The sequence below is a fragment of the Cucurbita maxima genome, unplaced genomic scaffold (genome assembly GCF_002738345.1).
Source record: "Cucurbita maxima cultivar Rimu unplaced genomic scaffold, Cmax_1.0 Cma_Scf00007, whole genome shotgun sequence".
NCBI lineage: Eukaryota > Viridiplantae > Streptophyta > Magnoliopsida > Cucurbitales > Cucurbitaceae > Cucurbita > Cucurbita maxima.
Genome location: NW_019272023.1, coordinates 9,981 through 24,628, shown reverse-complemented (window position 1 = coordinate 24,628; position 14,648 = coordinate 9,981). Strand labels below are relative to the sequence as shown.

Sequence of the window (14,648 nt, the reverse complement as noted above, 5' to 3'; positions counted from 1 at the left end):
AAAAAAAAAAAAAAAAAAAAAAAAAAAAGTTGTGAAAATTGCATTAACCTAAAAATGCTTTGGAGCATGCATTTGAAAGGATAATGATCTTGTAGGTTCAAGATTTGTGAGATGGAGTATCAACAGAAGATGATTAATGAATAATCCAATGCTTATAGAGGTATAACATGAGTGTTTTGTTAAAAGTATTCGCCAACATTGTCACGTTGTAAAATTTTAAGGGATACACCAAACTGAATTCAAATTTCAGCATGAAAATTACAAAAATGAGAAAGGACCTCAATGATTTTTTTACAAAATATGACCAGGTCATGTGAAAAGTGGTCATCAACAAAGGCCATGAAATAGTAAATCCAGTTTTGGACATAATTGGACAAGGTCCTCAACTATCCAAATGAACTAACTTGAAAGGAGAACGTACTCGAAATTCAATAAGACAATATGAAACTGAGGACAAAGCTTTCTTAATGTGGAGAGAGATGGATGACCGAGGTGACAATAGACATCAAGAGGAGAAACAACTCTCGAACAAGCAACAACTTCCGGTACTTGATGATCAAAAGTTTAAAGTCCTCCAAATACATGTCGGATCCCAATAATCTTCTTTGTCTCAAGATCTTAAAACAAACAATAGCCAAGATAGAATGAGACATAACAATGAAGGTCACAAGAGATTACTAACAAAGATCAAGTTACAAGAAAATTTAGGTAAATGAAGAGCATATAACAAAGAAAGAGATGGAATGAGGTTTACGGTGCCAGATCCAAGAACAGAGGATTTGGATCCATATGTAAATGTAACATTTGTAAGGGATGTAGATGACAAAATGGTTGAAAATAAATTGGGATTATGTATCATAAGATCGGTAACACCTTAGTCTATGACCCATTGGTAGATGAGGAAAAACAATAACAATTCATGTTATATGAACCAGCAATTGTTGTAATAAGAGTAAGTGTGAATGATGAAGAGGATGCTTTACATGATTTTTGGTACATCGATTATTGAATTAACAAATGGCTTCTTAGATGAACCATAAATGGATGAGTCCTTGATTGAACCACACTAGATGTCATTGCTACCTTGTGTTCAACCATAGATCAAAGAAAAATATATCTAATCGAAGTCAATAATTCTGACGAACATAATTCTTGAAAATCTGGTATGAATGTAGTTTCCAATAAAAGAACTCTACTTTTTTTACAAAACAACTTCAAACCCGATCTGACTATGACCAGAATACCACACAAAGAAGTAAAAAGTTGCAAGAACCAAGGAACCACGCTACGCTAATTGAAGAGACAAAAACAGAGCTGAATTGCAAAGAATCTCCAAAAATAGAACTGAACGGCAAAAAGCAGAATTAAACCAAGACAAAAAAAAATTGTCCAAGTTTCCTCACAACCAAGAGCCTTGAAGTCATGAAGCGAAAAATACCAGACCAATGACCATAATTTGAGATGTTATATTTAGAAGAATAACTTTCAACCATATAGCCTCTTTTTTAAGGTGACAGCTCCAAAACTATTTAGCAAGTGGAGAGAGAAGTTTTTAAGATCATTGATTCCTAGGAGCCCCCTTCCATATCAATGGCTAATTGAACCTTTGCTTGGTTAAGCAAGTCATGCTACCCTTTTTCTAGCTTCTTACCAAAGAAAGTTTGGAAGAACTTTTCATTTGAGTTGGCAACCTTAGTTTGCAGAGAAAAACAAACACAAATGAATAGGAATATTAGGAAGAATGGCTCAGGGGATGGAAAAAAGTAGCGTATTCTCTACAATATATCTTTGACGGGACCTTGCATCATATGGAGTTACTGGAAAATAACTTTATCATATCAATTAAATGTTATCCAAAAAAAGAGGTAGGAGAAGAAAAAAGAGTGGCTTGGAATAGATGATTATGCCTTTTGAGAAGGAGAGATGTTCTACAACTTCTTGTGTTTGTAACCAATTCTGTCAATAATGGGGCTGAAAAGTATAAGGTTACCTTTAAGGGCAGACCCCAAGTAAGAGACAGGCCATCGGCCTAATTTGTCTCTAAAGTTAATAGCCATATTGTGAGATTCTACATTGGTTGGGGAGGAGAACGTAGCATTCTTTATAAGGGTATGAAAACCTCTCCCTACTAGACGCGTTTTAAAAAAAGCCTTGAGGGGAAGCTTGAAAGGGAAAGCCTAAAGAGGATAATATCTGCTAGCTAGTGGTGGGCTTGAACTATTACAAATGATATTAGAGCTAGACACCAGGCGATGTATCAGCGAGGAGGTTGAGCCCTGAAGGGGGGTGGACACGAGGTGGGCTTGGGCTATTACAAATGATATCAAAGTGAGACACCGGGCGATGTGCCAGTGAGGAGGCTGAGTCCCGAAGGGGGATGAACACGGCGGTGTGCCAGCAAGAATGCTGGGCCCTGTAGGGGGGTGGATTGTGAGATCCCACATCGGTTTGGGAGGTGAATGAAGCATTATTTATAAGGGTGTGGAAACCTCACCCTAGCCGATGGATTTGAAAATCCTTGAGAGAAAACTCGAAAAGGAAAATACAAAGAAGACAATATCTGCTAGCGGTGGGCTTGAGCTGTTACACATATGATGATAACATAATTTTATTTTGCCTGCTTGGGCTTGGGCGGTTACAGAAAAAGAAAAAGAAAGTGCCCTCAATGAATGCTCTTGAATCTTTTATTTTGCCCACTTATGATGATAGCATAATTTGGACTAGAGAGAAGGTATAAATCCTAGTTCTCCATTGGTACACCAAAGCCTTGAGCAAGTAAGTGGCGTCAAAAATTTCCAAATCAGTCCGTGAATGGCCTTTCGAGATCAAGTTTGATAACCGTACCTTTCACTTTTTTTCTTCTCTGCTCATCAAATGAGCTTATTAGCAGTAAGTAACGTAATTATTAATCATCTGCATGCTAGAAATTATGGCAGATGGAAATTGATTTCTGGTTGGAGAACCTTTTTGGCCATTCGAAGAGAACCTTTCCAATAATTTTGACTCCAAGGTTTAAATTTATAAATTGTTGTGGCATCCAATTTCTTTGGTATGAGAGAAGCACAAGTCTCATTGAGACTAGCCATGCGGACACTGTTCTTAAAACCCGAGTCATGGAACACTATCAAGGCATTAGGATTAAGGGTGATCCAAGACATTTTGAAGAATTTCATTGTGATTATCATTTGGTTGGTGCTTTGTTGAAAGGGCAAGCCCAAGGAGTTACTTGCGTTAAGTATTTTTGGTAAAGAAAAATAGCCTTGGCGTTTGACTATGGGCAGCTGAAATGTGATTCAAATTTCTTCTTGCGAGAATATTTCAACCCTCTATTTTAATCTAAAGAGACTGAAAAAGGGCCATAAATTCATTTTCAATGGTTTTATCATAGAGTAGGAATGTAGGATCCTTCCATGTCTAAAGAGAATTTTCAGAAATAGACCCTTCGTGTTGTTACAGGCAGCACATTGATGGAATTGGTTCTTTTATATATGTGGAGGATTTTGAGATCCAAAAGCAACCAAAAAAGAAAAAAAAATCAATAAAAAGAGGAAAATCATTTTCTGTTGTCGGTTTTGATTAATTCTTATTGTGCATTTGCAAGGAAAATTTTTTAAGACGAAAGTTGAAGATTTCATTTCAGTTCGGGGAGAATTGATTTCTAGTATCTGTATGAATGGGTCCTTGCGGTCCTACTTGGTTCTTGGTTCGTTTTTTTTTTTTTATATATTTTTGAAAATAAAAAAGTACAAGAAAAACAATGAAGATATGCTTGTGATTCTTGTTTTCAAAAAGGATTTTAAAAAACACCTAAAATGGCCTATTTTCAAAAATATCAAGCTGCTGTTTTTTTTAATTTTGTTTTAAAAAATTATGAAAACAAGAAATGCACTATTCAGGAAAACATGTTTCTGTGAATCAACAAATTAAATATTACGATCTACTATTTTTCTTCCAAATGCAGAAGTCCACCTCTGTCTACAAAGTGGAAATCTCATCATTTTCTTTATGAAGAATTTTTAATTCTAGAAACTACAATTAACAAATATCAACAAATTAAGCTAAAGTGACTGTATACATCCGTCATATAAACATTAATTCAAAAAAATTGTCATATATTGTCATATATTCCTTTTCGACCAAGAACTTCTGTTCCTTTCTCTTGCCGACTTTTTCTCTTACAGATTTTAGAGGTTTAATTTTTTAAAGAATGGTTTGTTCCTTCAATTATTTTAACAGATACTAGAAAGAATTGCCATGAGAATCAAATACAAAAGTACAATTAGATTAAATTAATATTATTTTCTTTTTATCATTTTCAAATTTACAACTCTTCAAGTTTATAGTTTTTATATCGGAACCAAACATGTTTTCAAATATAGTGAAAATAAGAAATTTGTTTTTGTTTCTATAACAGCCCAAGCCCACCGCTAGTAGATATTGTCCTCTTTGAGCCTTCTGTTTTGGGCTTCCCCCAAGGTTTTGAAAGGCGTCTACTAGGGAGAGGTTTCCACACTCTTATAAAGGGTGTTTCGTTCTCCTCCCCAACCAATGTGGGATCTTACAATCCACCCTCCTTCAGGGCCCAACGTCCTTGCTGGCACTCGTTCTTTCTCCAATCGATGTGGGACCTCCACCAAATCCACCCCCCTTTGAGGCCTAGCGTCCTTACTGGCTCACCGCCTCGTGTCTACCCTCCGTTGGGGAACAACCTCCTCGCTGGCACATCGCTCGGTGTCTAGCTCTGATACCATTTGTAACAGTCCAAGCTCACCGCTAACAGATATTGTCCTCTTTGGGTTTTCCCTTTCGGGCTTCCCCTCAAGGTTTTTAAAACTCTGCTAGAGAGAGGTTTTCACATCCTCAAGGTTCTCCTTCCCAACCAATGTGGGATCTTACCGTTTCTTACAAAATTCTTTGTTTCTGAAAATAAATCTTTGAATCATGGACTGAACTAGGCCTAAACATTAAATATTATCTGATGGTTCTTTCAATTTTTCTAGTACTTGACTGGCTCCACTTTGATATATTGTTCTACTAAATTTTACATGATCTTTCCTGTGGAAACTCAGAGACAACTGTTCCATTGCCATGGGCAAGAAGAATGATGATAGCTCTTGGAGCGGCCAAGGGACTTGCATTCCTTCATAATGCTGAAAGGCCTGTTATCTATCGGGATTTTAAAACCTCTAATATACTGTTGGATTCTGTATGTGAAGTTTATTTTGCACCAACACTGTCATTATTCTTTTCTCAAGTTTGTTGGTAAGATGATATTTCTTCTCATTCGCCTCCACTTGGCTCATTATTCTGTAGGACTATGCAGCCAAGCTTTCTGATTTTGGGCTTGCAAAAGCTGGACCACAAGGTGATGAGACACATGTTTCTACTCGAGTAATGGGTACTTATGGTTATGCTGCCCCTGAATATGTCATGACTGGTATGATCTTTTCTTTATGATTGGAGCTTGCACAAAACTTCTCATTTGCTTGGTCTTCTTCTTTTTTCCCCCCAGTTATACAAATGTATATGGGCAATTTTTGTATTTTATGGCCTGTGGTCCGCCTATTATTTCAAGGTGAAGCCATTTTCAATATAGGATCATCTATGAAAGGGAGAGTCTAACCTTAGCAGGAACATAGTGCATAAGAGGTCAAGGCTCCAAGAACTAACTATACCCGGTTTTTTCTCCTTGCTAAAAATATTAAGAGGGAAAATATTTTCATATATTCCATAATAAAAGAGAAGGATTTCTCAAGTAAAAGAGAAAAGGACCCGTTATAGATAATGAAATACAATAAATACAAAGAGATTCCTATTCCAAAAAGAGAATTACCATCACCCCATCAAGCTGGTTTAAAGATATCTTTCATTGCCAACTTGTTAATTAGTTTGTCGAATTGTAGCTTTGGTTCAGCATCAATTTTCTCCTTTATTAAATATTTATTGACTTCATTATGTTTTGTTAAATGTTTATTGACCTGATTAGCAACTAATCTGACTTTATATCTTTGGATGTATCCAACAGCCTTGCGTTTTATAATAAATAAATACCCATTTGCAACCTACTATTTTTTATTCTTAGGTAATTCCACGATGTCCCATGTGAAATCTTGTTTAAGAGCATTCATCTCTTCCATAACAGTTTATTCTCAATTTATATTGTTTAGGGCCTCTCAGAAGAAGTCCCCCCGATATCAGCAACACTCACACCAACAAGAGCCATCCAAATCTTGGCACCATGGCTAAAAGAGCACCACATGTGCATCATGGCTATTCCATCCGGGAAAAAGAAGCCCACTACAGCCAAGAAATCGAGTAAACTGACTAGGGAGATTGCTGGCCTCCTTTCAAACATCAATTATGAGAAATCGAGCAAGTCTCAATTGGGAGGTCAATATCTCTTATGATTATTATCTCTTGGAATGTTAAGGGATTGGGAGATTTGCAAAAGAGAGCCTTAATCAAGTCCTTCCTCCTAAAATACAATCCCACTATGGTTATTCTTCAAGAAACAAAATTGAATCATGTCGATCGCTGGATAGTTAAATCCTATGGAGTGCCAGACATATTGGTTGGTCAGCTTTGGATGCCTCAGGTTCATCAGGGGGGATCTTAATCATGTGGAATGACCCAACTTTGACCATTTCAGAAGTCACCAAAGGCTTATACACCTTGACCACACATATTACATTGGCTGATAATTATAGTTTTTGGATTACAGGAATCTATGGCCCCTGTAGATATCAAGAAAGACATCTATTTTGGCAGGAATTACAGGACCTATCATGCTTATGTACAGAGAATTGGCTTTTGGCGGGCGATTTCAATACCTCTCGATGGGCTCATGAAAAATCCAGTGGAAAATCCACCAAAAGCATGAGACATTTCAACAATTTCATAAGAGAAGCCGAACTCACTGACCTTCACCTCAGTAATGGACTCTATACATGGTCAAACAACAGATCTCCACCTACCTTGACACTCATCGATAGATTTCTTGCCACATAAGGCCTCCTTGGAAAATTCAGTAACGCTGGGGTTCAAAGACTGAGTAGACCTACATCGGATCATTATCCCATTCTACTTTCCATGGGTTGCTGTAAATGGAGCCCCTCACCCTTCCGTTTTGAGAATATGTGGCTGAACCATTCTGAATTTTTGCCAATGGTCGAATACTGGTGGAAGAATACGCCCCTCCGTGGATGGCCAGGGCACGGTTTCATCAACAAACTTAAGAGACTAAAAGGAGTCCTAAAGAAATGGAATAAGGAGGTTTTTTGGTTGTATTTCGACAAAAAGGAACCAATTGCTCCGTGATCAAATGAGGAAACTGGCTCCATCACACTAGTTCAACACACACAGAAAAAGCTCATGAAAGCAGAACTTATTTCGTTGGCAGTAAATGAAGAGCAATCTTGGAGACAAAAATGCAAAAAACGATGGTTAGAGGAAGGTGACATAAACTACAAATTTTTCCTCCGTATCATGGCTACAAAGAAACGAAAGAGTACCATCATGGAAATTCTATCCGCACAAGGCATAAAGTAAATGAAGACGAAATTGTATCAGAATTTGTGTCCTTTTACACGTCCTTATACACAAAGGACAATGCCCTCAGCGAATTTCCTCACGATCTTGACTGGAGTCCTATTGATCAACAGCAAGCTGCCTCCCTCGAGGTCACTTTCACTGAAGAAGAGGTGGGGAAGGCGATTCAGAATCTGGGCTCTGACAAAACTCCAGGACCAGATGGTTTTACCTCAGAATTCTTTCAGAAATGTTGGAACTTCATGAGAGCTGATATCATGAGAGTATTCCATGATTTTTTTCGAAACGGAGTTATTAATGGCAACCTGAATGAAACATAGATATGTTTGATCTCAAAGAAACTGGATGCTCGCACTGTTGCAGACTTTCGTCCCATAAGCCTCACGACCGGTCTATATAAAATCATAGCAAGAGTATTATCAGAACGCCTTAAAAAGGTTCTCCCCTTCACAATAACTGGACAACAAACAACTTTTTTTTGAGGGGCGACAAATTCTTGATGCATCCCTTATGGCCAACGAACTCATTGATGAATGGGAAAGAAAGAAACAAAAAGGTGTAGTCATTAAACTTGACATGGAAAAGGCCTTCAAGGTTGATTGGACTTTCCTCAAAAACATTTTTGTGGCAAAAGGCTTTGGCCCAAAATGGCGAAGGTGGATTAAAGGATGCATCTCATCCACAAATTTCTCCATCATCATCAATGAAAGACCGAGAGGGAAAATTTTATGCCACACGGGGCCTGAGACAAGGAGACCCACTATCCCCTTTTCTCTTCATCATGGTAATGGACTGTCTTAGTCGCCTACTGACAAAGGCAGAATACGAAGGGCAGATCAAAGGTTTTCAGATTGGTAATGAAGGCTTGAGCATAAACCACCTTCAGTTCGCAAATGACACAATCCTCTTTTCCGATTTGGTGAATGCCTCTTCCATAAAAAACATGATTGAGACGGTAAAAACCTTTGAAGGATTCTTTGGACAAAATATCAATCTCCAAAAAACAGAGATCATGGGCATCAATATTAGCACATAGATCATTGAAGAATTTGCTTGCAGATATGGTTGTAAAAAGGGAGAATGGTCGAATATGTACCTAGGACTGCCTCTAAAAGGAAATCACAAATCCTTTTCCTTCTGGAAGATTATTATTGAGAAAATAGAAAGAAGGTTGTCAACATGGTCATCACGTTATACTTCAAAAGGCGAAAGACTTACCCTAATACAAGCCACATTATCCAACCTCCCTACCTACTATATGTTTCTATTTGGAATGCCACAAAAAGTGGTTGCGGATATAGAAAGGCTTTTCAGAAATTACTTGTGGAAAGATAGTGTACACCTTGTTCGTTGGAATATTATAAACCTCCCAACAGAAAAGGGAGGTCTCGGTCTTCTCTCGATAAGGAAGATGAACACAGCTCTCCTCGCCAAATGGATATGGAGATATCATCATGAAGAAAAGGCCTTGTGACGAAATCTTATAAAGGCTAAATATACTCCTACATCAAACAAAGATCACCTCCCTCCATCTTCTACAAAAGGGCCTTGGAAGTACATAAAGAAACATCAAAATCTCATCACCCACCGAACTCGCCATAAGGTGGGGAATGGGGGAAGCACATCATTTTGGACCAACCCATGGATTGAAAACACCACGCTAGCTTTGAAGTATCCACTTTTGTACAGGCTTTTTCACAACAAAAAAGCCACGATTAAAGAAACGTGGAATGTTGTCAACAAATTTTGGGACTTGAAGCTTGGGAGGAATCTAAAGGATAATGAAGCAACAGAGTGGGCTGAATTAAGCCTTGACCTTGCCCCTGTGGTATTGTCAAACAAAGAAAACTCACTAACTTGGCTCCCCAGCACAGACGGGGTCTTTTCTACAAAATCCTTGATGATGGACATGTGGGAAAAAGTAGAAGCAATAAATCCCACGCTAGCAAAGACAATATGGAAAGGACATCAACCTAAAAAGGTGAAGTTCTTCCTTTGGGAAATAGCGCATAAAGCTATCAGCACAAGTGAAAATCTTCAAAAAAGAATGGCTTACATCACTCTCTCTCCAAATTGGTGTCCACTATGCAAGAAAGCAAACGAATCACAAAGTCACTTGTTTATGGAATGCACATACACTCAAAATTTCTGGACAACGATTCTCAATATATTCGGATGGCATCTCACATTTCCTAGGGAGGTAAAGGATTTTTTGGATATGGCCTTAACGTACCACCCTTTCAAGAACGCAAAAGCCCTATTATGGAAAAACCTCATCATGACTTTCTTTTGGAATCTGTGGAAAGAAAGAAATAAGAGAATATTTGCAGAAACGACACAGACCTACACAAAACTTTTCGACAATGTTATTTACCAAGCTATATCTTGGTGTAAATTGTCTAATATTTTTACTTCCTATAGTTATACCTCCCTCGTTGCAAATTGGGAAGGTCTTTTGTAAACATCATGGATTATACATCCCTCTTGTAAATTTCACTCATCAATGAAATTGTCTCTTATCAAAAAAAAAAGAAAAAAATTGTTTAGTGCCTCTTGTGTATTCCTTGGAACAAATAGGTTGGTTAACCTAGAGGTGAAGGCTTTATGACCATCAGATAGTCTATGATAGAACAAATGCTTTGCATTAGGATATTTGGTGCACTTACAAGTACATTTCCTATGAGTTATTGGAATGCCAATAACAGAAATATCAGAAGGAATATCATGAATAGTAGAAGATGCAGCAATATAGGATTTATTACCTGAGTCTTCAACATCATTCATTAAATCATTAGATTGGTTTTGTGTCAAGTTTACTATATGGTTTCGTTCTTTTGGTTGCATTCCCTTTTAGTATAAACTTGAAGTTCATGGTGTAGATTAATTAGATCGTTGTGCAGTATTTCTCCCTCTGTAGAAGAATTTTCAATACTTGACATTGAAGCCCTGTCCCTAGAATAAATGATGGTGGAAGAGGACTAAAACTTGTATTCTCAAAATGAGTTATGTTAGGAAGAGGAGAAGTATCCCAAAACTTATCTTTGAAGTTGGATGTCTCCCCTCGAAGAGAATTTGAGCTAAAAAGGGTTGATTTTCAAAAACAATAAACATCCGTATTTTCAAGATATTATTTTCCATAGGATAAAACATTTATAACCCTTTTTTGTGGGAACATACTCTAGAAAGATGCATTTAACAGTCCCAGGGTCAAGTTTAGAACGATGAAGACTAGGAATATGAACATATGCAGTAAACCCAAGACTTTAATTGTTAAATCAGAGAACAAGCAAACATTTTGAAAAAAAGGTTTTAAAGTAATCCAAATAAAGCCTAAATTTTCCTAGATATCCAATATATAAGGTAAGCAACTGTTAGAGTTGCATCTCCCCATATGTAATTAGGTATGTGCATAGAAAGCATAAGAGCACGAGCGACTTCAAGTAAATATCTATTTAGTCGTTCAACAATGCCATTTTGTTAGGGAGTATCTTGACAAGTAAATTGATGAAAAGTTTCTTTTTCTTTTAACAAAACATTTCAATATTCATTGAAATATTATGTCTGATTATCCGAATGATGAGTACTTTCAAAATGAGTGTTTAGGGTGGTGTATAATTTTGATGGTTCGATCAAAATACAAAGCAAGGTTTGTAGTAAAAGAATATGCACAACAACCAAGAGTTGATTATGGAGATACATTTGCTCCAGTTACATGACATGCTACTATACGATTAATTATTGCTTTACCTGCACATCTGTTGTGGAAAATATTCCAACTAGATGCCAAATCAACTTTTTTGGATGGAGATCTTGAGGAGATTTATGTGGGGCAATTTGAAGGTTTTGTTGATAAAGGAAAAAAGATAAAGTGTAAAGCGTATCGTCTGAAAAAAGCTCTCTCGTGCTTGGTATAATAAAATTGATTCATACTTGCTTCTTCAAGGTTTCAGGAAGAGTACGAGTGAAACTACTCTTTATGTTAGGGCTACTGACAACTTTAATCAGCTCATTCTTTCTCTTTATGTTGATGAGATACTTGTAACTAGAAATAATTGTCAAATGCTACAAGATTTTAAAGTTGAAATGGAAAGGATGTTTGAAATGTCAACTCTTGGTTACATGTATTACTTTGTTGGCATGGAAATTCATCCCCACAAGGGTATTTGTATTGCCGAAAGTAAGTATGCTCAAGAAAATTTGAAGAAATTCAAGATAAAGTTGTTGCTCTTTTTTTCTCTCCTTGTTTGTCGCTTCTAGCCCTTCAGAAACTGTCATTCTTGGTCTCCTCTCACCACCATTTTGAGCCTTTGGTCAACGATTTAGTCCCCTGGCTTTTTTTTTTCGTCCAAAGGCTTTTTGTCCACCATCTTCAACCATCTCATTGATCTCTGATTTGCCTTCTCAACTTTTCGCCATTTCTTTTTTGCTCCAAGGTCATTCACCGTTTTTTGATCAGAGGCTTCTGCACTAACCTTTCTAATCGGAGTTTTCTCTCGTTATTCTTAGATAAATCTTTTGAGAACTTTCAGTTGTATTCACTAATTATGAAGGTAGGAAGTTGTTGTGTAGGTAATCTTTCTTCTACATATGCTTCAAAGATGACATGTTTTATATTTGAGGATTTGAAATTTAAGCAAGTGATTCCTTTATCAATTTTTCATGTGCATTGGTTCAAAAGTTCATTGGTTGAGCTCCCTACAAAATCGGATGTGTTCGTATTATTTTAAACAAGATAGAGATGTTAACCAGACCACTAAATGGTCAAAGAACAATAGATTCCAAAGGTGGTTTGTTGATTGTGTTGTCTGGCCTTCTTCTGGCAGTGGGAAACTTTTTCTTGTTTATTCTTATCTCGATAAAAGGAGACTGGTTAATTTTCAGCGAAATACTGCAGGATATCCTTCTGAAATATGAGAAAAAGTTGCAAGTTTCATCTGCTTTTCCTTTAAATACATTGGTAAGAGCTTCATCGATTTCAATAGTGGTCGATGCTCAGTTACCTTCATTGAGCTACGAAGAGGTAGTGAAATTGAAGAGAGACAATATTCAAAAGAGCAAGCAAACTTCATTCAGAATTGAATTCTCTCGATACTTCTTTTTGGGTGAAAAAAGAAAAAGAAGTATTGCCTATGAATTTTAGTGACCTGTTGGTGGTTTCCAGAGTATTGTTCATGATTCTTGGAAGAAAATTCGTAAAGCCTTAGAACTTCATTTCCAATCCCAATTCTCCATTGTCCCTTTCATGGCTGATAAAGCATTATTAAAAGTTGGTGAGCGACATGGAAATATATTGGTCCATAGTCTTCTGTAGTAAGTTCTTGTATTGGTTCTTATTTTCAGTTGTGATGGGTGATGTTCAAGTTTTCTTTGGAGTAGAGCTTTGGTTTGTTGTGTCCTCTTTGTTTCTTGGTCGTTCTTTTGATTGAATTTGCTTTAATTTCTTGTTTGATTTTCTAGTTCTATTTTCTTTCACTTCCTTTAGGAGTGTATATAGTTGGAACATTGTCTTTTCATTATAGTAACGAGAAATTGTTTCATGTTAAAAAAAAAAAAAAGAAGTCTTTTTCTGGCTTCCTAATGAGATTAGTTGGATTAATGTTGAATCCATTGTTCGTTCGAGTGATTTATATGATGAACCGTGGTTTATTTGTGGAAATTTTAATATCACTTGTTGGATCTAGTGTGACAATAAAAGATGAGCATGCGAAAGTTTGATAAACTTATTGAAGCTCTTAGTCTTTATGGATCTACCTCTGTCCAAGATTTATTTCCATGGTCAAGTTTGGGGAATGAATCTTCACATTCATTAATAATGAGACCCTAATTGAGTCATTTTATTGAGGATTTGAATTGCTCGGAAGTTCTTCAAATAAAGCTTTCCTCTCAGTGCATTTCCCCTTTGTGGGTTTTCTTCGGCTCATTTAAGGAAAATGTTCTTCAACTGCTCATTGCCCTTCCGTTGGCTCCAAAGTCTAATATTTTATGGTACCACGTGATTAAAGCCATTCTATCTGAGCCATGGTTTGTAAGAATTCAATGGATTTTCCATAATTAGCGTCTTTCATGGCTTGATCCACTCAACATAGGACATCTTAAGGCAGTACAGGGTGTTCTCTTTCCAAATCTTTGCTGACTTCTTTCTACTGGATTTATGTCTTAACTGGAGTGCTCTTACTTCTTCTTTGTATTTTCTTTTATTGCAGTTCATTTTCATTTTCTATTTTATTTAATTTTAGAACTCTTATCTGGAGTTTGTTTCTTTGAGCGTTGGTATCTCTCTTTTCATTTTATCAATGAAAAAGTTTGTCTCTTGTTTAAAAAGAAACATTTAAAGTTGTCTCTAGTCCGTTAATGATAAACTTGAAAGTCTCCAAGAATGATGGTGAGAAACTTTCTAATCCTACAAGTTACGCAAGTTTAGTTGGAAATCTCTTGTACTTGGCAACGTCTTGGCCGGACTTCATGTTTGCTGCAAGTTTTTTTTCTAAAGATATACAAATTCACGTAGTGAAGTTCATTGGCATTGCTAAATGAGTCTTTAGATACTTTAAAGGTACTTCAGATTTTGGAATTTGGTTCAAGTTTACAGGTGATTTGAACTTGATTGGATATTCTGATAGTGATTGGGCTGGTTATATCAATGTCTATTATACTTCGTGGAATTCAAGAAAACAGTGATTGGGCTGGTTGTATCAATGATTATTCATGCGTTTTTCCTCTTTGTGCTGGGATTTTCTCGTGGAATTCAAGAAAACAAGAAGTCGTGGCTTAATGTTGAATATATTTCTGGCGAATTAGTTGCTAATCAAACAATTGGCTTTAAAAGAAACTACTTAGTAGTTTGAGACCTGAAAAACCTACAAAATTGTTTTGTGATAATAAGTCTGTTATTGCTATTTCATTTCTTGAGGGAAGCAGAGAAAGAAGCGAAACCAACATTTTTTTTTTTTTTTTGTAGTTCTAAACATTACCACGCAAACAATGTGTTTCTATGCCGAAAGTTGGGCGTATCAAAGAAAAACTTCAACAAGGAGTGTTGAGTTATAAGGTTTTTTTTTTTTTTTTTTTTTTTTTTTTTTTTTTTTTTTTTTTTTTTTTTT

At 36.5% G+C, this 14,648-nt stretch overlaps 1 protein-coding gene across 1 annotated transcript in view; it reads left to right on the top strand.

Moving 5' to 3' along the window:
* LOC111481422 (probable serine/threonine-protein kinase PBL8) overlaps positions 1-14,648 on the top strand; it is a 19,477-nt gene that overhangs the window by 2,960 nt on the left and 1,869 nt on the right. Inside the window, exons 4-5 of the mRNA XM_023126823.1 lie at positions 5,070-5,206; positions 5,314-5,437. Coding sequence (XP_022982591.1) covers positions 5,070-5,206; positions 5,314-5,437 — 261 coding nt within the window. The remainder of the gene's footprint in view (positions 1-5,069; positions 5,207-5,313; positions 5,438-14,648) is intronic.